Here is a 22,888-nt window from a genome sequence, read left to right as displayed (position 1 = left end):
TGAGTTTTCTACCCGTGGATATATTATTGGGCAAAATCTTATACCCGTCGGGTATGGCGGGTACGGGTGCGGATGTATACTACTCATTCCCGCCTACCCGCGGGTAAGACATACCCGCACAAAAAACAAGTCATCCTAAGTGACTAACTCATTTTAACCCATATGGCCCATGAATTTTGCTCAAATCCAATTAATCCCTCCTAGTATATATATTGTTGGACTCTACTTGAAATCCTACTCCACACTCACTCCAATTTTAGTTTGAAATGAATTATTTTTCATATGAATATGTGATATTTATATGTAATTCTCGGGTATGTTTTCGGGTACGGCTTACCCGTCGGGTATAAATTACCCGCTGGGTACAGGTATGGAACCATTTTCCTACCCGTGTACGGGTAACCCGACGGGTAAAACTTAGTTCTAACGGGTATGGGTATGGGTGGCCACCACCCGCCCGTCGAGTATGTACCCGTTGCCATCTTTACTTCTGCAACGCCGTGCCCCTGCTAACGCTGTAGGCGCTGACGTGTGCTTCGATTCCGCCCCTGTGCGGTTCTAGTAATTGTAGTAATTGTAGTAATGTCAACTACCATTTTTTGCCTTGAAAAAATTGTTGGAATTAAATCTCTACATGAAACCAACTGTCGATACAAACCAAATCCGTGTCATACATGACAAGTTCTACGGGCGAGGGTGAGAATCCATGGACGATCTGGGCCCTCACAAGATTCTCCTCCTCCTCGCTCCACGCGGATCTCATTGGAGCTCCAGCCCGCCCTCTCACACCGTCGCAGCCTCTCCACTCGTCCTTGCAATGCAAACGGATCCTTTTCAGGTTCACAGCTCGTCCCATGACAAGCCTCGTGTAGCTTATCAGTGTCTGCTCAGGCTGGAAACCTTGGATCTCCACAAAGTTTAGGCTGTGGTGCTTGAAATCCCGCGCTTCACGGAGCAGGTTGGTCTTCTCAGCAATGCAATTAAGCTTGTTCAGCTCACATATGTGCCGTGATATCTGCAAGCAAGATTTAGCCACTGATGAACTCGGACGTGCAATAATCGTAGACAGCACTTAGGCCTGAACGCAAAGAGATTGAAAGGTTAATTTGCCATGACAGCAGGCTTTTGCTTTGCGATTGTCAGGTTTTTCATTCCACATGAAACTGTATAGGCATAATCTGACCTCGAACTCAGATTAAGCCGTAGAATATCTAAAACAGGGATAAGTGCAAAAATACCTTATGTTCATCTTGGCGATCAAAGAGGCGAAAGCATTACCTTGACATACAAGCTATTGAGGAAAGGTGCGGCTTCTAGATACGACAAAGTCCACTTGTAGCAGTCAGCAGATTCCATTTGTTCAGCAATGGATAATAACACACTATATTACAAAGAATATAATCAGGGTGTCTAATTATTCATTTCCTACTATTCTCTTTTCTTCCTACAACAATTACCTAATGGCTCAAAGTGGAAGCCTGACTCACTGTCAATGGAAAAAAAAGGGAAAAACAAAACGGAAACATCTCATGCATGTACCCTTCACCATCCCATCTCAGGTATTTAAACGTATAACCTACGCCAGGCCAGCCCTTAAGCTCTGATTCTGCTTCCTTCAGCTTCTTAAGCACACCCAAGTTATATCATTGTCCACTTGCAGGGAGCTGACAAGCTGCAATGCAATCAAGCCCTTTCTGACAATCACAATACTTCAATTCTCCTCCAAGCTGCCCCAGACGAATTCCTCCCATGGAATAGCAGAGCAGCATATGCCCAGTTTGCTAGGTGAATCACACCATCACAGAAGGCTGCATTTGCCAACAGGTGCAAATTCAAATGCTTCTGTCACAGCAAGCATACTCTCTTCAAGTGTTTCTACACAAATAGTACATCTGAAGATGGGCTTCTTCAAACCCTGCCTGGCTTAACCTCCTGGCGGGCGCTGCCCATTCAGAAACTGCTCAGCTCCAAAACTACCCGTAGTCTGTATTTGAGCTGTTTTGTTCTGAAATCACTTTGATCATTTTCTCTACAGCCCAACTTAAGTCATGTCGTCAAGCCATCCAAGATGACATGTATCATCCAACACTCTCATACAGATTGGTGCCCATTCTGAAACTGCGCAGCTCCAAAACTACCCGTAGTCTGTATTTGAGCTGTTTTGTTCTGAAATCACTTTGATCATTTTCTCTACAGCCCAACTTAAGTCATGTCGTCAACTCATCCAAGATGGCATGTATCATCCAACACTCTCATATAGATTGGCCATGCACCATTAGTACACAAATGTCGGCTTGAGGTTGTACGTGGTACTCATCTGCTCAAAATATGTCTTACCATCGTCCAACAGGCTTAAACGGGCACAGGTACAAAGAACACCAATGAATGTGACTCCATCTGCACATTCCCTGAAAAGACAGTCCAGTTGTTAAATACATGATAAAAATTCCAAATGAAAATGTAGATGATGTAGCTGTCTGAAGAACTAAACTTGGAAATCACCTGGTCTGATCATCTGATGGAACAGTTTGATCCCATCACCAGGTTCACCGTACGCACAATGCCCGATGATTATTGTGTTCACCGGATTCCTAAATCCTAATGCTGAGAGCCTGAGCCCATCAAACACCTTCCTCGCAGCCTCGAGCCTCCAACACTCGCTATACAAATCCACCAATACAGTCTAAACCAACAGGTTATCATCCTCAAAACAGCGCAAGAACACGTGGAGCACCTCGCTCCCAGCTCCCGGCCTCCTCAGCCTAGTGCACGACGTAGATGCCCTGACCGTGGTTTTCGCTGTCCTCCTCCCACTCCTATCTCTGCCATCCATCGGACCACCTGCAGCACCTGCTCAGGCCGCTTTGCCTTTGCATAACCATCAATTATGACATTCCATGACTGCACGCGTCCATATTTCTCAGGCGCATCCCGTCGAACAGCTGGCGCGCTGCATCAATGCCACTCTCTGTGCCAGCAAAGGCCGTCATCAATGGCACCCTCTGTTGCAAGATGCGATGTCCCTGAATGGCATTTCGTCGAACAGGTGGCGGGCGGCGGCGGCGTAGACGTGGAGTGCGCTGGCTGCGTGGAGCGGGAGCGGCGGCGGTGTAGACGTGGAGTGCGCTGGCTGTGTGGAGCGGCGGCGAAAAGAGGAGGCCACGGCGGACGAGCTGCGCGTGGAGGCTGAGCGCAGATGGGACTGGGAGGTGGAACCGCAGGGAGGTTGCGGAGAACGGAAGGAGAGGCGGGAATGAGAAGCAGTCAGGGAAGAGCGGGCGGTGAGAGCGGAGAAGGGCGGCGAACAGGGAGATTACACGGAGAAGGGGATGCGCGGATGCGGCGTCGAGGGAGAGGAGCGAGAGCGGAGGGGGCAGGTGGCAAAGGAGTCGGAGGAGGTGGGCGGTGAGGAGGAGGCTGCGACGGAAGAGGAAGGCGTGGGCGCAGAGGACAGCGGAGAGGGAGCGGAAGCCGCGGCGGAGGAAGTGGTGGAGGTCGTCGACGTTGACGGTGGTGGTGGCGGCGTAATGTGGGGAGGTGGACCCACCGCGCCATGGGTTTTAGGCGTCTTCACAGGCTCTGTGTCTCTGACCGGTGGGCCCGCGATGCTGGTTGGGCAATCGTTGGGAATTTTTTCAACAAGAGCAAAAAAAAAAAAAAGAGAGAGATGAAGGCCCCAAACGTAATGACAAATTGACAAGTAGGCCTGCGCAGAATTGCAGGCTCTATTTGTAAAACATGTATATTGTTCTATTTGCGAAGATTATGCTTCGATCGAGTAGACTAACAGGAGTTGCATTGCATATTATCACAATATCACTTCATTAAGCCTCTTGTAAGGCAAGGGGCAGAGAAGTTTACTGGTACATTTAACATTTAGGCTTTGTGTATTCTAGTCCATACTCTTTTTTGTGTGATTTATTAGCCAGCGAGGGAGTAACATGTGTATAACATTATTTCTTTTAAGTAGCTGAGCCAAGCAATCAGCAGCTGAGCCACCAGTATGGCGAGTCATGGCAGCAGAGCCATACTTGGTACCTAGCTACACTTAGCGATTGTAAAATATATTTATCCAATCTTCACTACTTATCAATGTTTAATACTAGTGCTTGTAGAATATATTTATCCAATCTTCACTTACCAATGCTTAACATTCATATAATAATTGTGACTCACAAGCAGGAGTATATTTATGCGTATTTGATGACAATGTCTAAGTATTGCATTGCAACCTTTCTTTAAACAAATCACTCTAGTAGTAGTAGATTCGCCATAGTTAGATTTTGATTTCGGCTCCGCCACCGCAAGCAATCACACATGATTTAGTTCCGGAATAACTACCTGATAATTTTGAATATACCGTGAGGTTTCCTTCAATAAAAAGCATCACTCCACAAACAATAGATGAAGGCGTGAATGAAGAGGTAGTAGTACCAGCTGATCTTTAGCTTGTGGACCGGGCCGATGTCAACGTCCTTGGTTCATGGTTCGCCGGTTTTATTTATTTGTCAACGTGAAGAGAATCGAAAAGCCTAACGTGACGCAGCAAAAGCTGCCATTCTATTGCTACAATAATAAGAGATCACGCACGACTCGATACAGAAATAGAAAAAAAAATTCCCGAATTCCTTGAAGCTAGAGAATAGAACAAGGAGTTGAACGCTGAATTATTTGGGCACTGCTATGCATCAAATGACTCTTTCTCCTCCGATCCTTTTCTTGGGTACGGTGGTGCTTGTTTTCTTCTTCGTTTCATCCAGTTCATCGCTTATACATCTGCTCGTCACCGGCCACAAGAAAGCCAAGATTACATTAACATGCATGCATTGCGCCAGGAGTGCGCGTGGCAGCTGGTTAGTTGATCGATCTGGTGGCGGTGGAGGGTAAGCTAGCGTGCCATGGGAGGGTCGTCGTCATACAGGAGAGGAAATGTCGTCGCCTCGTTTCGTGCCGCCTATATGTAATGTAAGTGATCGACAAAACAACATGGCGCGTCCGTCGAGTCTCTCTTGCATTGGACGACACTAGCTAGCTACAACATGGTGGCGTACGTTGACCCGGGCGCTAGCTAGCTATTATTAATATTACCTGTGTGCTTCAAGAGGAAGATAGATCGATCGTATCGTACCCCCGCCCCTTGCTTGCATTGGTTCGGTCATCTCTGCAGCAGGTAGCAGGGGCCTGGCCCCTAGCTCCTAAATTTATATTGAAAATTTGAATTTTGATTAAATTTTTATATAAATTAGTATAGTTGCTCCTCCCTAATAATGAAAAAACAATTTTCTGGCTCCGCCCCTACGTAGTGTACAAAAGTACAACGTTTACGAAAAGCTTAGGCAGGTAGCTTAGCACTGACAAGTTGGAACGAAACGCATGCATCATAGCGGCGCACATGCGGCTACGTGCAGGCTATCTTGGACCCATGCATCATCTTTCTTCCAAGCTACCCACCCCCGTTCACACATGATTATTATTATTATATTACTAACGTATATTAAGTCTTAAAGGTGTGTCCTCAACACTCAACCCCCAGGTCACTGATTCATCACATATATGTTTTTTTAAATTTTTCCCATACGAAAAAAACAAAATTGAAGTCCAGGTCTCGCTCCAAGGTAGTCAAGCTAGTAGGCTTGTACACAGTTGTACTATGCTTTGGTGGTGAGGTAACTCCAAGGAAAACAAAGCAAAAGGCCATTGCGTTGCTGACCCGGCACGTACCCTCCTCCCTCCTCCCCCAGCTGCCTCTCCATCTGCCGCCTGAGGTCAACGCCGGCCATCCAACCATGCTTGGTTAGCTGCCAATCGCTATACTACTGCGTGCTACTATAAGAGACAGCCTCGTCGCCCTCCTTGCTCCTCCCCATCCATCACCAGCCCGCGAACAGCACTGCAGAAGCGCCGGCAACTAACCTAGCAAGAGATCAATAGTAATACATAAATAATGGCGCGGTGGTCGGCGTCGACCGCCGCCGTGCTGGGCGCGGGCCTGCTGCTGTGCCTGATGGCGCTGGCGGCGTCGGCGCAGCCGCTGCAGCCGGGCAACATGCAGGTCATCACCATGGAGGGCAAGCGCAACAGCAAGTTCACCTGCACCGACGCCAAGAAGAACTCCAAGCGCCCAGGCTGCACGGCAACCTGCCCCAACCGATGCCCCAAGAAGTGCCTCGTCCTCTGCCCCACCTGCAAGACCTTCTGCCGTGAGTACTAGTGTAGAATTTCATACCATATTTTTATAAATAAATATGCCATGGTATGGCATGCTGCACAAACCTCTCGTTTTCAATTCAACTGATCCATCGATCCTTCATCAGTGTGCGACTTCTACCCCGGCGTGTCGTGCGGCGACCCGCGCTTCACCGGCGCCGACGGCAACAACTTCTACTTCCACGGCAAGAAGGACCGGGACTTCTGCATCCTCTCCGACGCCGGCCTCCACATCAACGCCCACTTCATCGGCAAGCGCAACCCCGCCATGAGCCGCGACTTCACCTGGATCCAGGCGCTCGGCGTCCGCTTCGCGCACCACCACCTCTACGTCGGCGCCGCCAGGACCGCCCGCTGGGACGCCGCCGCCGACCACCTCGCCCTCGCCTTCGACGACGAGGACGTCGCCCTCCCGCCCGCCGCCGGCGCCCGCTGGTCCCCGCCCGCCGCGCCCGCGCTCTCCGTCACCAGGACCGCGCAGACCAACACCGTCGTCGTCGAGCTCAGGGGCGTCTTCCGCATCATGGCCAACGTCGTGCCCATCACCGCCGAGGACTCGCGGGTCCACGGCTACGGCGTCACCGACGACGACAGCCTCGCGCACCTCGACCTCGGGTTCAAGTTCTACGACCTCACCGACGACGTCCACGGCGTGCTCGGCCAGACCTACCGCACCGACTACGTCACCGCCAAGATGCCCGTCATGGGGGGCGCCGACACCTTCCTCTCCTCGGGACTCTTCGAGACCGACTGCGCGGTAGCAAGGTTCGGAGGACGCGGCGCCGCCGCCGGCAACGGCATCGCCATGGTCACCCACTCCAAGTACCTGTAGATCGACGGATCGATCTACGATCCAGCAATCAAGCTACGCGTGATGACTGATCATGAGACGAACGTTTATTTTATTTAATCTCCGTACGTATATATACGGATATACGGAGTATATGTGTATGTCCCGATCTAATTAACTGTTGGTTATGTATTGGTTAGTATTTCAAATCAACTTTTCTATATAAAAAACAGAAATAATTCAGGAGCATATATATGCATGCATCTAAGTGAAGAATGTGTGATCGTCTCTTTGTGAGCATATGGTAAATTGTCCATTACATGCACAATATATGGATGTATTGTTAGCAGAATTTTGTCTTTTTGCATGGTTAAGCATATTATTTACTCCTATATAAGTGGATTTATTTTAACTAAATAACAAACGAAACTGGGATTGGGGAAAATTATCACACATCAACTTGGACTCCGGTCGATATCGAAAATCGAAATAAGGAAACATGTAATCTGGACTCCTAATACCTAACTAACATTCGAATTATCTTGAAATTCTTTGCGAATTTTGATTCTTAAACTGGAGGTGCACATTTAACTTGTTTCAATAATCTATATGTGCACCAAGGGCAGAAGTGTCCGTTCACTGCCAACTCTCCCTCTCTGGGTGGATTGACTATGTTCTGCTGATGGAAAAGCTAGTTGGTTTCGATCTATTCAATAGTGTTTTGTGACAGAAAATCTGCTAGAAAAACTGGCTTGTTTCAGCTGATTCAACTAGCAGAACAGAGTGGATCCACTCTGCCAGATACAAAAAACGATAATTTCAATGTGATCTGACCAAATCATGCTTTATCAGCATCCTGTACAGAAAATACCTAATATAATACAACATTGATACTAGATTATATCCACACCCGCACCATATGCTTATCTCAAGCTTGAACAAACTAATAAAACGGCCTTAAAAGATGGGACAGGCTTGCAAAAAAATCACACCTATAGCTATAGCACCATACACTATGTTAGTCTGCACCTCCCTATAAATCAGTGGCGTAGGCAGCCTAAGGAGTAAGGGGGCTCATTTACTCATCCTTCTTCTTTGTCTTCCTTTTTCTCTTCTTCCTCTCCTCTATTTTCTTCATACACTCCTTCATCCATGCCTAAGAAACATGAAGGGCCTATGAGGGGAACCCAATCCGCCCCTGCATGTAATTTACCTGCACAAAATGTGGCGTGACAAAATCACCAACAAGATTGAGAGCATTTCACTTAGCATTAACACTAGATTCGATATTGTTCTCGCAATAAATAAGGCTTTCAGCAGAGATTCGTCAACAATAATGACAGGATAAAACCAACGGAAGGGTGCTCCACGTGACAAACAAAAGTGCGCTACACATGACAAATAAGTCCAAAGAAGATATCAAACAGCTATATCCACCCTCCATGTCACGAAAGGGTGCTACACGTGGCAAATAAAAATGCGCTACACATGGCAAATAAGTCCAAAGGAGATATCAAACAACTATATCCGCCCTCCGCGTCGATTCTCGCACTTTTGGTACAAAATGTCTTTTTCTTTCGCTCCTGTAACCTTTTCTACCGTCAATCTTTCTTAAAATGTGTTTTTTTTCCTTATATACAAGGTATGCCCTTGGGAATTGGGATGCTTTGTCCATGTACTCTACAATCCTCCTCCCTAGCTAGGGCATGCGAGCGGTATCTTAATTATCCCACATCTTGGAAAAGTTATTTGGCCTCTTAATACAAGTTTCGAAAACATATCTAGTAAATAGTAGGCATGAACTAGACCAAATCCCTGGGGATCATGTGGTAAATTTCAGTTCAATTTTCCTTACAAGAGTAGTAGCAGTTCACCAGTGTGGCCTGGCCACTGGAGGAGGTGGAGACATTTCCTTACCGGATTGGGCCAATCACAGGCTTCGTTGACCAGTGTGGCGGCAAAAAGTTGACTCCGAATTCCCCTCCTGCTCCCCTTTCTCCCCTCTCGTGAGGCTCCTGCCCGCATCCCCTTCCTCCCTCCCTCCCCAGACCCCAACCCTCTTCGATCGGACCAAGCCTGCGCCGACGTCAGCAGCCCCGCCGACTACCTCCTCCTCCCGCCGCCGCCCCTCGCGGCCGAGCAATTCCGCCCCGATCGCCCGCGCCGCGGCATTCGATGCGCCGCCGCGCGCTCAATTAGCCGACGAGGGGGACCCCAGCTAGCCCTAATCCCCCCCCCCCTCTCCCATGGCGGGGAGCTTCCGCGAGGGCGCGGGGCCGGGGGACGCCGCCCACGCGCCGCCGCCTACGCCCACCCCGCCGCTCTCGCAGTACCTCTCCCTCGACTCGCCCGCCTGGGGGCCTGACCCCAAGCAGCAGCAGCAGCAGCAGCACTGGCGCCACCCCGAGCTCAGGCGGGCGCTCGCCGCCGACGACCAGGCCGACGAGCTCAGGCGGATCCGCGCCAGCGTCCAGGACTCCACGGGCAAGGCCAAGTACGCTCCCTTCCCAGCTCCCCCCTCTCTCCTCTCTTGTCTGTTTTCCCCTCCCCGTGCCGCCGCATTGCTAACTCCGCTGCACCTCCCCCGCTCTCCCATAGGGAGAAGGTCAGGTCGCTGCACGACGCCATCCAGAAGCTCGACAAGTACAAGAACATTGTCACCCGCAAGCGCCAGAGGTCCGCCGACTCGGGCGCCGACAAGCTCGCCTCCTCATCGGGTGCGCTCAGGATAGGGGCGCAGAACAGCTCTGCCGTCTTGAGCAAGCGTGTGCGCTCCTCCCTCGCGGATGCCCGGGTTCGTCATTCATCCCTTTCTGGCCCACTCTCGGTTTCAGCACAATCCTATGATGTGCTATGCTTGCTTCAGTTTACACTGCCACTTACACAATCCTGACCCCACCAAGACTTTGGTGTCCAGCTCTCAATTTACAAAAGCTCCAATCTTTATGGTCTCGTGTCTCTTCTGTATAATTAGTTGTAGCTAATGAACTGATCCGATTATTTCATCATAATTAACATGTAAAGAGTTGCATTTCTTATTTTTCTTAGTTTGCTATGGTCAAAACAGCATTCCTGATTTCCTAATAGCCACTCAGATTCTGGGGCACAACAGTTCAAGAAAAAATTGTGGCTTCTCAATCCTTACAACTAGTTATAACTCAATCAAGTTTCCGTACTCCTATCATTGTTGGTTACTTGTGGTTGGAAAACCAGTAGAATACCAGAAAACTTGTTCTTCTTTTGTAAGTCGAATCATCTCGGTTAAATTCCACACTGATATAACCTTTTCTTTTCACGTTCAGACCACTCATACTCCATACCAAGCCTTATCTTTCATAACTTAACTTCCTAGTTCCACCTGCTAACTGGCTAGCAACCTGTTTTCTTGGATTTGGAAACTAAAAACTCTGGTTGGCCGGTTCTAGACCTTAAAAATTTGTCATTTTAAGGTGTGTGACGTATGCTGTGTTCTTCTAAACTTCTGTCACTAATTTTACTATGATAACCTTTTCGAATTCATTATAATTTTCGTATGTTACCACTTTTCACTTTAAAAACTTGTCCCATTGTTTCTACATATTTCAGGTGGAAGGACGTGCTAGTGTTCCTACAAGGCAGGGTCCTTTGGTTAGTAATGAGAAAAGTTCACCTGTGGAGAAGGAAAAGAGCTGTACAAGAATGTCTGCTACAGTCTCAGGGCTTTCTGAAGACAAATTGCGAGGTTTATCTACTGGTGGTGAAGGGTGGGAAAAAAAGATGAAGCGCAAGCGCTCTGTTGGAACGATGCTTGTTAGAGGCAGTGATGCTGATCGAGATGTCAAGTCTGTGGGTCAACATAGACCAGCCAATGAAGTACGCCCACGATCCAGCGATGGCCTTGCATACAGGTAAACCATGGGATTATAATTTTTTGTGCCTTAAATTTAGAATTCAGTTTGTGGTTGGTCACTCCCTGAAATGATTGTGTTTGAGCATCATGCTGAACTGAAGCCTTGAAATAGAGATGTAAGGGTTGACATAAACTGTTTTTTTATTAAGTCCAACATCACAAGAGAGTAGAATGATATTACTGTATATGCACATCATCAGAAGGTTGGTATTTGATAGTTTGTTTTCTAGCTATTGCTGGGGATAAACCGCATTTTATTTCTTCGATCAATACAGTTTTTTTACCTTCTGCAATCGACCATGCTATCTGTAGAAACCTATATTCTCTTCATATCCATGTTAGAGCTGCCCTTCTTAATTCTTGCATTTACAGGCATGGATCTTCCACCGGAGCATTAGCAGGTAGCAAGTTGGACAGCACTTCTCAGCAGAACAATATTGTATCCCGTATTCAATCCAAGACAGATGTGGATTATGCCACTCAGCCAAATGAAAGAAGAGAACGTCATGCTGGGGTAGATAAAGAAAGGACTACGGTAAAAGGAAACAAGTAAGCTAAGATACTTATGTGGTCCTGATTAATTCATATTTTTGTCTTTGCTACATATATGTGAATGATTAGTGCAGCATTGTCATCCTTTTGATGATATGCTTATTGTTAAATAGGGCAAATACTTCTGAGGATATGCAGAATGGAAGTTTAAGCCCCTTGCCCAAGGCTAAAGCATGCAGGGCTCCAAGAACCAGTTCACTTGTTATGAATTCATCTTCTAATTTCCAGCGTTCAACTGGAGGAAGTGATGAATGGGAAGAAGCACCCCCTTACACGAATAAAGCATCCCCTTTGGGAAGCATGACAAATCGCAAACGTTCCACGCATTCAAACGCTTCCTCACCTCCTATTGCTTGGGTTGGGCAACGTTCACAGAAAATGTCGCGGACAAGAAGAGCAAATGTTGTCTCCCCAGTATCAAATTTTGATGAAGTGTTATCTGAAGGATCGCCACTTGACACTGCCACTAGATCAACACCTATAGAGTCTGGCAGTGTCTTGCTGACAAAAAACGCGCCAACAACCAAAATGGATAACATCTCATCTCCTGCTGGTCCGTCAGAAAGCGAGGGATCAGCTGCAACAGAGAGCAAATCCAAGGAGAAAGCTATGCATAGTGGTGAAGTGGGGAACGAGGGTGCAATTGCAGCCCATAACGCAATGGGATTGATATTTTCATCAAATAAAAATAGGATTCCTTTGAAAGAAGAGCTTGAAGATGCTGGTGTTCGTCGTCAAGGGAGGAGTGGAAGAGGTACTATGCATGTTAAGGGGTGTTCTTCCATACCAAAAGAAAAACAGGACACTGCAGAAACTAGAAAACCAATAAAAGGTGGAAGACCTGGATCTGAAAAGAACGAGAGGTACTTAATCATTAGCTTTTTGTGGCATTGTGGATCTTAGATTGTTTATATGAATCTTGATTTGATCTTTCAATAATCTGTGCAGTAAGTTGGGACGGCCCCCAATGAAAAAGGGCTCTGACCACAAAGCTTCATCTTGGCATTCACAGGCTCTAAATTGTGAACCTACAGATATAACAGGTTTTCTGAAATATGCTTCACCTTTATACTCATGTCTCTTGTATTATCCTTTCTCTTAATAACTAATTGTGTATTGTAGGTGAACCAGAAGATGACCAAGAGGAACTTTTAGCTGCTGTTAACGCTGCTCGCAGCGCTATTGGTGCGTATACTGTCTTATTACTTTTGCCTGGTGACTGTCAGGCATCACTTTGGATTGATGTTTATAACTTCCTTTTCTTTTTCTGCAGTTGGTGCGTATTCTGGCCCTTTCTGGAAGAAAATGGAGCCCATGCTAACTTTCATAAGCTCTGAAAATTTATCTTTCTTGAAAAACCAGGTTGGTTCATTTTTGCTTTAGATGTCATGATTGAATGTGCTTTCATTGTGGGCTGGGATGGGTTTTGATTTGTTGGAGTTGGTGGTCAGATCAACCTTGTTGAAGAGCTTGAGACGAGCATGTCATGCATGTCTGATGGTGAACATGATATAATAGGATCAAGTGATTACCGAAGAATGCAAAAGATGGTACGTGACTTTATGCTGTAAATAGAGCCAACAAATTTTTTTCCTGTTTCATTAAAACTCGTTGTCTATATATGTATCCTCGCTTCATATGTCAAAAAACTGCAGGAGGAGCATTCATCTCAGGTGCTGGCTCCATCCAACTTTTCTCCCTCATCCCAGCAAAGCAAAACCAATGGAGTTGGAGCAAAAGGATCTATTGGCTGTTTTTCTCCTGGCAACGAAAACCACACAGTACCACAGAAGATGGAAGCTGACAAATGGTTTAATGAAATGGCTCCAATGGCACACAGACTTCTTTCAGCTTTAATCATAGAAGATGACTTACCTGATTCCAATGGTGTGCAAAGAGATATTCTTGTTGAGTTTCCAAATAGCCGCAATCCTTACACTGTTAACAGATACTTAGAAAATGAACTTCAAGCTAGTGCCATAACATCTAATTTCGGGTTGAGCGTGGATTTCACGCACTCAAACAGTACTTCTGTGATACATCAGAGCATGTGCAATGGTTTTACAGCTTCAAGCAACTTCATCAATTCAAATAGTGAAAATTCAGTTCATAGTGAGACTTTATCAGATGGGATCAATTTCACTGTATACCCAGAGAGTGGCCCTTTGCATGACTTGATACCACAGATTTCACGGCAATGTCAAAATTCGGCAAAAGATTTCCCTTTTTCTCCATATGAGTATCAGTATGGGCAGATGTCAGTGGAAGATAAAATTTTGATTGAGCTGCAAAGTATTGGCATTTGTCCAGAGACAGTGGTATGGTACCTTGAACTCTGCATTTGTTGACTTCACGTTGCTTTATGCAGTTTTTTTACAAGTTGTATGCCTTAACTATCAGGAAACATGTCAAATAATAGTAGCAGCTCTTGATAGAAAGACATGCAGCTCTCCGCCATGTTCAAGAAAAGCTTGATACTGTCTGTTTTTACAAGTTGTATGCCTTGCCTACCAGGAAACATGTTAAATAATAGGAACACTTAATATAATGACATGCAGCTCTCTTGCGTGTGCAAGAAAATAAATAGGAGCCCCATAGTCAGCAAATTTTGAGTGGCCTGATCTGTTTCTTAAGATGTAGCTGCTAGGGGGCTTGTCTTTCTTGAACCTTTTTGTGGCATACAGTTAAATGGATGAATGAATTGCTGAAGCTCTATTGGGATTTTGTGTTTTTGTCATATGGTTGGATATTTGTCATAGTTTGCTATATTTTCAAAAAAAATTCCTCAACTAAGCAGGAGAACCACACATCATTGCATTAAGGAGAAAAAGTATTCAGAATACAACCCACACGAACACACACACTCTTCATGCCCTCTCCTCCCCTCTTCACATCTCGCCCCTGTCCTGAAAAGAAGCGGGAAGCTTCTACTTCCCCTCCTAACCCCTTGCTCCTCTCCTTGGCATAAATCTACGAACTAGATGTTTTCAAAGTGCCCACTTCTGTTCTCTTTTGTTTGGTTTGACTCAGACTTACTAAAGAAAAGCACAAGATGATTACTTGCCCTTTGTGTCTCTTGACACCTAATTGTTTTCTTACTAGCAACCCTCTGCCGTAGTGATCTGTGAGGAAAGAGATCAAGTAGTACACATTGCATGAGATAGATGCAACACGCATAGATTTAGCTGTCCGTGTTCTTGACAGCCTAAAGGGTTCACTTCACTTCTGAAACATCACATGAAAAAGGAATGAGTCAGAAAGTATTTGATGTGCCCAGAAATTAGTAGTCATCCCATGGGCATGTACATGCATATGTTACTTCTTCTGAATTCTGGTATTTATATTATTTTGTCTGTTGCAACAAACATAAAGTCAAAGATTATGTACTAACCAGAAATTATGTATTTCCCCAGTCTGACATTCTAGTTGTGATTCTTGCCTTATCTTTGCAACACTACCCTTTTCAGCCAAAGCTGGAGGATGGAGAAGATGAGGACATTAATAAAATGATTTCAGAGTTGAGGAAAAGGCTTCATGATCAGGTTACATGAACAACCACTCCTAATAAGATGTCTTCAGTTTTGATTAAATTTGAAATGGATACCTATTACTCGACATACTATTTTCAATGTGTTAATTTGACTTCACCAGATCCATGTAAATTTTCATAACCTTTATCTTGTTTGAAACTTGGGTTGTGCAAGAATTCCCTTTTTCCGAATATTATGATTTTTTGAAACATTATAATGCAAGCATATATGAAGCTGGGCTTGCCCATCTGGCATCACTATGTGCTTAAACTGTAGGGTTCATCGGAGCTACGCAAGTGGCATGCTGGCAAATAAGGGGACTAAGAGGACCAATATAGTTTCTTTGGGGAAAACACCACCATTTTGTACCCCTCTTCATGATAGATGATTTGCATATAACTCTGAAATAATCAAAATTTGATAGTTATCGTATTTTTATGCTAGGATCTGTATCTAGTATAAAAGCCTCTAGATCAAATTTGAATGTTATGGATTAGGATGGGTTGCTTGTATCACTAAGTGGAATGGTACCAATGCGAGGTGGCCAAATTACGGGTCCTTCAAAAAGTTTCTGTGGCTTAAGTGGTTTATCTGAGCCATCTGCATTCAACCTAATGACCAAGACATTTAATTCTTAATGTACTATCTTGAGACTTTAGCATTTGATAATTTCATCCAATGCTTGCTATAACTTTACATAAATATGTTGCGAAAGATAGCATTGGTTTGGGCTTGCACCAATGCATATTAAAATGGTACTATTCTTGTTTTGCAGGTGAATCAAAAGAAATGCAGATTACATAAGCTAGATAAATCAATTCAAGATACAAAGGATCTTGAGGAGAGGTACCAGCGAAATCCATTTATTGGCTATATCTTGATTAGTACATGAAATTACTTTGATGGCTAACTTTAAGACTACCTGACAGGAGCTTGGAGCGGCATGCCATGAATAAACTGGTTGAAAGAGCATACAGAAAACTCAAGGTAGTTGAGATTTCTCTTTACATGATTGGTTTTCTTAAATCACTGTTGGTATTTCATGGGATTATGAGTGCCATGCTCTGCTATTGTAGTTGTGCTCTGTAGAGGTATTCACCCTTCATTACTTCAACAAGGCATTGTTGTCTTTCTTTTTTTGAAAAAAGGTTAGTTAATGAAATTACTGTGGGGGCAGTAAGTGTAGGTCTCTGCTTGTTGGATGGTGCTTGGCTGCTTGCCCCTTTAAGCTAATATTTTGTCGTCTGGTAAAAGGGAGGTAATGCGGGTTAGTTGTGAATAACCTTGATCCTCGATACTGATTGTATCTCTTTATGGTATGTAGGGTGGGCGAGTCGGCTCTAGTCACAAGGCTGGTGTCAGTAAGTCTGCCAATAAGGCTGCAAAACAGCTTGCATTGGTTTTTGCCAAGCGTACTCTTGCTCGGTGCCAGAAATTTGATGAAACAGGGAAGAGCTGCTTCAGTGATCCATCTCTTTGGAGTGTGCTATCTGCGCCCTTGCCCAGCAGTGATGCAAAATCCACAGAAGGTAATTTATTTGCATCTGTTGCTGCTAAGAGTGAAATTGCCCTTTTTTGTTTGCGTACTTAGAGAGTACTGTAACAGGCCCATTTTCCCTGTCAAATCAATTATTTTGCCAAATAATAACGTCCTGCCTGCTTTTCTTTTGCTTTCAGGTGTAGAGAGGCTGAAGCATCAAAAGCTCGACAGAACTCCATTTGATCAAGGTAAATTTGCTATCCTGATGATCATTGTACTAGGTGATGTTAGAATTCTAACCACTAGTGTTTGATCAAGTATATCTGCTTGTTGCTGATAAATTAGCAGGTAGCACAAAATGGAAAAAGAGTGACAGGGAAAGGGATCACAGCAGGGATGCATCTGCAAAGGGCTCCGGTTTGAAATCAGGGCGCCTCTCATCTGGCGGCAGCGGAAGGAGTGGGGAGCGCAAAAATAAGACAAAGCCGAAGCAAAAGCTGGCACAGTTATCAACTTCTGGAAACGTGCTGGGTAGAGTGGTGGAGCCATTGTCATCACCAGCGGTGCAAGAGCCCCCACCCGAGCCTCCAAGTGAGAGAAAGACCCAGCATCCAACAAGGAATACTTCCAGCAACACTGCCCAGCGGCCTACCACAGATGCTGCCCTGCCAGTCTTGCCTGGATTAGATGACATATTGGATGTTCCAGGAGGGCTTGATGGGCAGGGCAACGATATCAGCTCATGGTTTACCGATGGACTTGATGACTCATTGCAAGATATTGATCTTTCAGGCGCCCTGGAGATCCCAGATGATGACCTCACCCAGCTTGGATTTATATAAGATGGAGAACGGAGCGAAGCGATTGTTGTTTATCCTGTGCATATGTTGGGAGTAGTGTGGATGTCATGTTTTTCCCCCTTCCTTACCTGATGTATGGTAGAGCTAATCGATAAATCTCCCCTGCCACAACCTGGTGGGCCAGAGGTTGTAATTTGTAATTAGGCTGGCGGATTCGTGTCCATGTCCTGAATCTGCCAGCATGAAGTTGAACTATTGCAGATGAGGCACTCGATTCTTGTAGCAGCAAAGAACATGGTGAAAGTGCTAATGGTATTATCGAAAGTGCTAATGGTATTATCTTCGAAGCTTGTCCTTGTGTTCCTCTTCATCCTGTCACAACTCACAATCCAACAGCCGTTTTTTTCACGAAGCATGTATTGCGAACAAAACTCTCGGCCACAAGAGTGTTGGTGAAGAACGATAGCCTCCTGCTCACGTTGAAGTGCTTGAGAAAATTTGGTTTGCTTAGGTTGAAATTCAGGATGGTGCCAGTTTAATAATAGCCGCTGTCTAACTAAGAAGGAAATGGGTCCATAGCTCAGTGGTAGAGCAATTGACTGCAGATCAATAGGTCTCCGGTTCGAACCCGGATGGGCCCTCTCTATTGTTGTTTTTAAATAATATTTTTCATTTCAGATACATGGGATGGCTATATTTCTTTTGCATTTAGTTAGGCTACCGTGGATTTCTTTTTCAATTGCAGGGAACAAGCAACTGAAACAAGTTGCCATGCTGAATGTTTCCAGTTCCAGATTAATTGATATCACTGATTCAAATCACCTAAAAATGTTTCCAGATTTCTGACAAGCACTGATTTTTCCAGTTAACTTAATGCTAACAGTACTAACACAAACTATTGAATGGTTGCATGCATAACATTCTGTTACTATGCAACTAATCTAGCCTGAAAAATTAGTCAAGGCAATTTCTGCAGATAAGAAGTCTGAGAAAGTCTTTGCTGAATCTGTAGGGTTGCAGAAGAATTTCATGCTTCCTTCAAAGCCTAAACAGGAGCAGGTGGCCATGGCATGACCGACCTCTATCTGATCCGATTGTTACAGGAAAAACCGAAAAAGGGCATGTTTTTCGTTCCTAAATATTCTGCTGTTTGTACCATAGCATAGCAAGAGATAGCACACTCTAGCATCCATAGCCGTTTGCAGTCAACAAGGATCTGACAAGCTGCAATCACTGCTTGGTAATAACATTTACATAATTCTCCGATCCCCTAGCGGGTAAAGAGAAGAGAAATCATCAGTAGCACGCAGAAGGCACCACCATGGATCATCAGCTAACTAGCAATCTGCTTGTCGGCGACTCGGCGTCGTCCTCGGCGGGCCGCAGCTGGTGGCGGGCAGACGGGGTTGCGGCGGAGCCACTCGGAGATGCAGTGTTGGTGGAAGGCGTGGGAGCATGGCATCGCCATGAGCGTCTCGTCGGCGCGGAAGGCCTGCAGGCAGACAGCGCAGTCCTCCCCCTCGCGCGAGCGGCCCGCCGTCACCTCCGGCAGGCTCTGCAGGGTGGCCGGCATATCTTCATACAGAGTGGCGATCAGAGAACAAACGCTCCATAGCATCTTATTGACACTTGACACTGACGATACATGAACATAAGGTAAAACCGTTATCTTGAGGCATATTAAGATATATGCGCTCTGTTCTGCCAGCAACCATCAGTGGTGCCTTTTTCTCACACCAAACCAGCACCAGCCACTAGTAACCAGCTAGCCAACAGTATTTTTCTCTCACAATAAATTAAAATCAGCCACAAGCTTTATAAAAAAACAGGGGGTATATATTGACACCAAAATTAGCACAAGTCAAAGTTTGCTGGACAATCTGGGTGAACCGGTCAGACCGGTTGTATAAACCAGTCAAACTGGTCAGGACAAAGTTGTCAAATGATCAATTGGATAGTACCATTACGTAGATCTCGTCGAGACAGTCAAAATGCATATATAGAACGTCCAATTTTGAGTTCGGATGAGGAAGTTATGCTTTCAAGAAGACCTGCATCTCGGTATGACCGGTTTATACGACCGGTTCGTCCAGATTGTCCAGCAAACTTTGACTTGTGACAAATTTAGCGTTAACATATGCCCGCGTAGTGTTGTATTATGTATTATGCATTTATGCATTGTGCTTTTGTCTGAACTTGCCATCTTCCCTGTGAGCCTTGGAAATATATTGAGTTTATATTAAAGTGTCAAAAGATTCAGAAGACAACAATAGGTGTAGTTGGAGGATGCAATCCATGTTTCCCAACAATTCTTTTCAACAGCATTTTGTGTAGTTAACTTCTTAATCTAAAAAAAGTTGAAGGGCCAGCCCAGTCGTTGCTCATAACAAAATAGTAGCAGTTTACAGCTCGAAACACCAATTAAATCATGGCTCAGAATAACACAAAAGCACTTGGAGGGTGCCAAGAGACAAAAAAAATGATGGATAGATTCTTTAGAAGTCGGCACCCACAGGTTGCAGAGCCGCACAACCATCCTGGAATGAAAAGATTAGGATTTTAGCAAAGGAAACATAGAATTGCAAGACAATAAAAAAACTTACTCGTTCAGGAACTCTTTGGTTGTAGAATGTGCAAGGCAGAGGCCCACAAGCCAATGAGATCCACATGCATGCAAATTCCTAGTTGAACTTGACTAGACTACTTGAGTTGGTTGGGCGGATCTAAATTATAAAAGCTAGGGGACAGAGACCGCAAAGGTCGAATCGAATTGATCTGGTTCAAGCAAATGCAGTCGAATCGAGCTCGCGTGGAGAATGACTCCGCTCATCATCCACAACACCAGGCTGGTCGGGGCCATTGACGACCTCACCCCCGATCTTGCCAATGTCTCCCATCTGAGCACGGAGGCCATTAGCGATGTGCTAGAGGAGCATTAGGACCCGGTTGGGTGCCTCCAGGTGGTTCCTCGTGTTGCCCCGTCGCCGGACGTGGTGGCCTCAGAAGGAGGTGTGGGAGCTGGTGATCGTGAACCAAACTCGGCCCATCTACGGGGCCTTCGAGATGCGAATCCTTCCCGCCGGCTCAGAAGCTTGTCACTGGGTTTCTTTGCCCTCGGGGAGCTGCAAACTGAGCATACTCTGTTCCTGGCGAAGCTTAGGCTTGCCGGCTGTTACTTCTGCGGTTAGCATCTGTCCGCCATGCTGCCCGAGCTGCACGCACTAAGAGTGATCATGCTTGGATTCTGCTGTCTGATGTGTGGATGCGGACCAGAAGGCATGCACATCATTTCTATCAGCTTGATGATCTTCGACATGGTCACCTGCATAGCATCAGGTGACATCACGCTCGAGTATATGTTGAGGCTGATTAGGCTCTCGACAGGTGTTCAGCCGCTGATGGGTAAAGGTTTGCTGCGTCTCCTTACACGAGCTTGACAGCCTCACACTTCTCCGGCATGAGATCACCTTCATCAGCCCATACACGGTCAGGGTAAGTACTTTATTGCTTGGTTGGTTGTGGGCAACGGCCAATCATTCACCTTCATCTCACTTATCTCTCATCAATCCATCGGAACAGTGTTTAAAATAGCGGGCTAAGATATTTAGTTGTTGGTGTTTGTAAAGTCTAAGAAAAACAATAGCGGGCTATCGCCTAGCTAACCCATTTAGTGGTTCTGTAAATACAATGTGATGAGAATCGGGGCCCCTAACCTCACTGTAACTTCTGAGAAATGGTACCAAAGTAGTGTGATACCAATTCTTTGTGGGACCTATATCCACACTACACCAATAAGATCTTTACCTAGACACTAATATGACTATACAAGAGAACTTAACTCAATATGGGAACTTAACTCTTTATTCACTACAATTTAGTAAAACATAAGACTCTTATACTCTTTATATGGATACCCTACCATGATACTACTACACTACATGAAAATCTTGTCATCTCCGACGACTTGAGTCTTATGCCATGGTATGACAGAAGGAAGAGGAGCATCCATATTTATAGAACTTTATGGCTCATATGATTTTATCATGTGTCCATGTTCTACATACTTCTTTAGAAAATATCTAACTCTAGAATTTTTCTCATTCTTACCTAACTATACAAATATCTAATTTCTAGAGTATTACATATTTCACCATGAAGCATGGTAACCATGGTTCAATGCATACTCTCTAATCTTCTAGAAAGTTCTCACAATTATGCATTTTTATTTCAACACCATGGATAAATCTATGAGCTAGTAATTTTGCATATAAACATGAAATCAAGAAACTTTCATGTACTGAAGTATGTCTTGAGCTTCGTTCCCTCGTTACATCATTGACAAAATACTAAGTTTCGTAAATGATAAAGTTCAATACTAAACTAACAATAAATAAAGACTAATTATAAAATTTAGCTGACTAAATAACCTTTAATTTTACGGCTATAGCGGTATATAATTGGCTATTAGCAGATTTAGACTTTTAGTGCCAAGAGATGGATATTCTAGATTTCTCATATCTCAAAGATAATAGCAAACTATAGCAGTGGCTATAGCTGACTATTTAGACTATTTGATCGAGAGCCGCTCACTGTCACAGTAAACAACAACTGGACCCTACCACAATCAGTCGATCACATAAATTTCACCTATATGTTCCATTCTGCATCAATCCAACAATACGTTTCTCCATTGCTTGACAACATCTTGACAGTGCGCATGCAGCAGAGGAGCTTTGCAGTAACTAGGATTTCTCTCTCCCTTGCATTTCCAGTTCATTGCAAGCCATCATCATGGACAGCCTCCGAGGAGGGGCCGCAGAGATTGCAATATCTGCTATCCATGACTTCGCTGGAGGCTGTGATAAAATGGAAGGGACATATTTGAGGTAAACTTATATACAAGAGTTTCTTAAGAAGACCGAAAGAAAATGTTATTTTATTATCACTGTTTTGTGGTGTCAGTAATGAAAAACTATAAATATACCTTTTTCATCAACTACCAGAAACATTAGAGAATGGTTTTTGCATATTGTTACAAATTGGTTCTGTTGGTGGATAAAATGCTGCATATTAGCATGGCTAGAGTCATTCTGTTGATATATCTTGTATTCTAGATCTGTGGCATCCAATACTTTCTGTGGAGTCTAGACATTATAAGCCATTATTTTGCAGGCCAAATACTATGATTGTGTCATATGGTGCTTTTGCATATTAGCATGGTTCTTGAAATAATTGTCTATTTTGGAGATAAAGAAGTTATTCAGCTTTATTGGACAGCAAAGAAAAACGACAACTGATCATCCGCCCTTGATGTTCAATGATAATGATTCCTCTGCAAGAAATACGAACAAGAGTTTTATGACCCAACAGATGGTGAATTAGAGAAAAATGTATTCATAATATTATATTGTTACTAAATGCAGTTGTGGCATTTGTGTATTTTTATTCTTCTTGAGTTCTTATGCATGTTTCCTGCAATGTTCTTTACCATGTGCTGCACTTGCATGCTTGAAGCTTGACTCCTGAATATAGATATTGCAAAGGTCGATAAAATGCAAAGTCTTTTTTCATTTTTTTTATTATGCCATACTATCTTTGTTATTAGCATGGCTTTAGGATTCATCAATATATTGTACTCCA

General features: G+C 44.7%; 3 protein-coding genes, 1 non-coding gene and 1 pseudogene across 5 annotated transcripts; 3 read left to right on the top strand and 2 right to left on the bottom strand.

The window, feature by feature from the left end:
• Positions 1 to 1,305: 1,305 nt before the first annotated feature.
• LOC120697166 lies at positions 1,306 to 3,516 on the bottom strand (annotated as a pseudogene).
• Positions 3,517 to 5,850: 2,334 nt separating this feature from the next.
• Positions 5,851 to 7,270, top strand: LOC120701178. Its single transcript, XM_039985320.1, has 2 exons — positions 5,851 to 6,200; positions 6,315 to 7,270. Exons 1-2 carry the CDS (start codon positions 5,945 to 5,947, stop codon positions 7,037 to 7,039), a joined length of 981 nt encoding a protein of 326 aa, XP_039841254.1. The 5' UTR covers positions 5,851 to 5,944; the 3' UTR covers positions 7,040 to 7,270.
• A 1,671-nt stretch (positions 7,271 to 8,941) lies between these two features.
• Positions 8,942 to 17,598, top strand: LOC120697165. 2 transcript variants are annotated; one of them, XM_039980304.1, is made up of 16 exons: positions 8,942 to 9,491; positions 9,596 to 9,791; positions 10,583 to 10,884; positions 11,259 to 11,435; positions 11,552 to 12,301; positions 12,387 to 12,481; positions 12,561 to 12,623; positions 12,712 to 12,800; positions 12,890 to 12,988; positions 13,094 to 13,756; positions 14,906 to 14,980; positions 15,744 to 15,814; positions 15,898 to 15,955; positions 16,293 to 16,497; positions 16,646 to 16,696; positions 16,797 to 17,584. In XM_039980304.1, the coding sequence occupies exons 1-16, from the start codon at positions 9,244 to 9,246 to the stop codon at positions 17,288 to 17,290; spliced, it is 3,636 nt and encodes a 1,211-aa protein (XP_039836238.1). In that variant the 5' UTR covers positions 8,942 to 9,243; the 3' UTR covers positions 17,291 to 17,584. The 2 variants fall into 2 exon arrangements, with proteins under 2 accessions (XP_039836238.1, XP_039836237.1); XM_039980303.1 differs by having other exon boundaries at positions 8,971 to 9,491; positions 16,794 to 17,598.
• A 219-nt stretch (positions 17,599 to 17,817) lies between these two features.
• On the top strand, positions 17,818 to 17,889 carry TRNAC-GCA. Its single transcript has one exon. It is a non-coding gene; the product is annotated as a tRNA-Cys (tRNA).
• Positions 17,890 to 18,581: 692 nt separating this feature from the next.
• On the bottom strand, positions 18,582 to 20,145 carry LOC120700537 (E3 ubiquitin-protein ligase MPSR1-like). Its single transcript, XM_039984794.1, has 2 exons — positions 20,070 to 20,145; positions 18,582 to 18,883 (listed from the first exon to the last, which is right to left on the bottom strand). Exons 1-2 carry the CDS (start codon positions 20,143 to 20,145, stop codon positions 18,582 to 18,584), a joined length of 378 nt encoding a protein of 125 aa, XP_039840728.1.
• Positions 20,146 to 22,888: the final 2,743 nt, after the last annotated feature.

The sequence above is a fragment of the Panicum virgatum genome, chromosome 3K (genome assembly GCF_016808335.1).
Source record: "Panicum virgatum strain AP13 chromosome 3K, P.virgatum_v5, whole genome shotgun sequence".
Lineage (NCBI taxonomy): Eukaryota > Viridiplantae > Streptophyta > Magnoliopsida > Poales > Poaceae > Panicum > Panicum virgatum.
This window is presented reverse-complemented; position numbering and strand designations above follow the sequence as displayed.

Bases quoted from the DNA above. Each gene is read 5' to 3' on its own strand.
- LOC120701178 (XM_039985320.1), top strand. From the start codon at position 5,945: ATGGCGCGGTGGTCGGCGTCGACCGCCGCCGTGCTGGGCGCGGGCCTG. The intron at 6,201-6,314 runs GTGAGTACTAGT...ATCCTTCATCAG, and splicing joins CACCTGCAAGACCTTCTGCC to TGTGCGACTTCTACCCCGGC.
- LOC120697165 (XM_039980303.1), top strand. From the start codon at position 9,244: ATGGCGGGGAGCTTCCGCGAGGGCGCGGGGCCGGGGGACGCCGCCCAC. The intron at 12,624-12,711 runs GTGCGTATACTG...CTTTTTCTGCAG, and splicing joins CGCTGCTCGCAGCGCTATTG to TTGGTGCGTATTCTGGCCCT. The intron at 15,956-16,292 runs GTAGTTGAGATT...TATGGTATGTAG, and splicing joins GAGCATACAGAAAACTCAAG to GGTGGGCGAGTCGGCTCTAG.
- LOC120700537 (XM_039984794.1), bottom strand. From the start codon at position 20,145: ATGGGAGACATTGGCAAGATCGGGGGTGAGGTCGTCAATGGCCCCGAC. The intron at 18,884-20,069 runs GTCATTCTCCAC...ATGTATCGTCAG, and splicing joins TGTTGTGGATGATGAGCGGA to TGTCAAGTGTCAATAAGATG.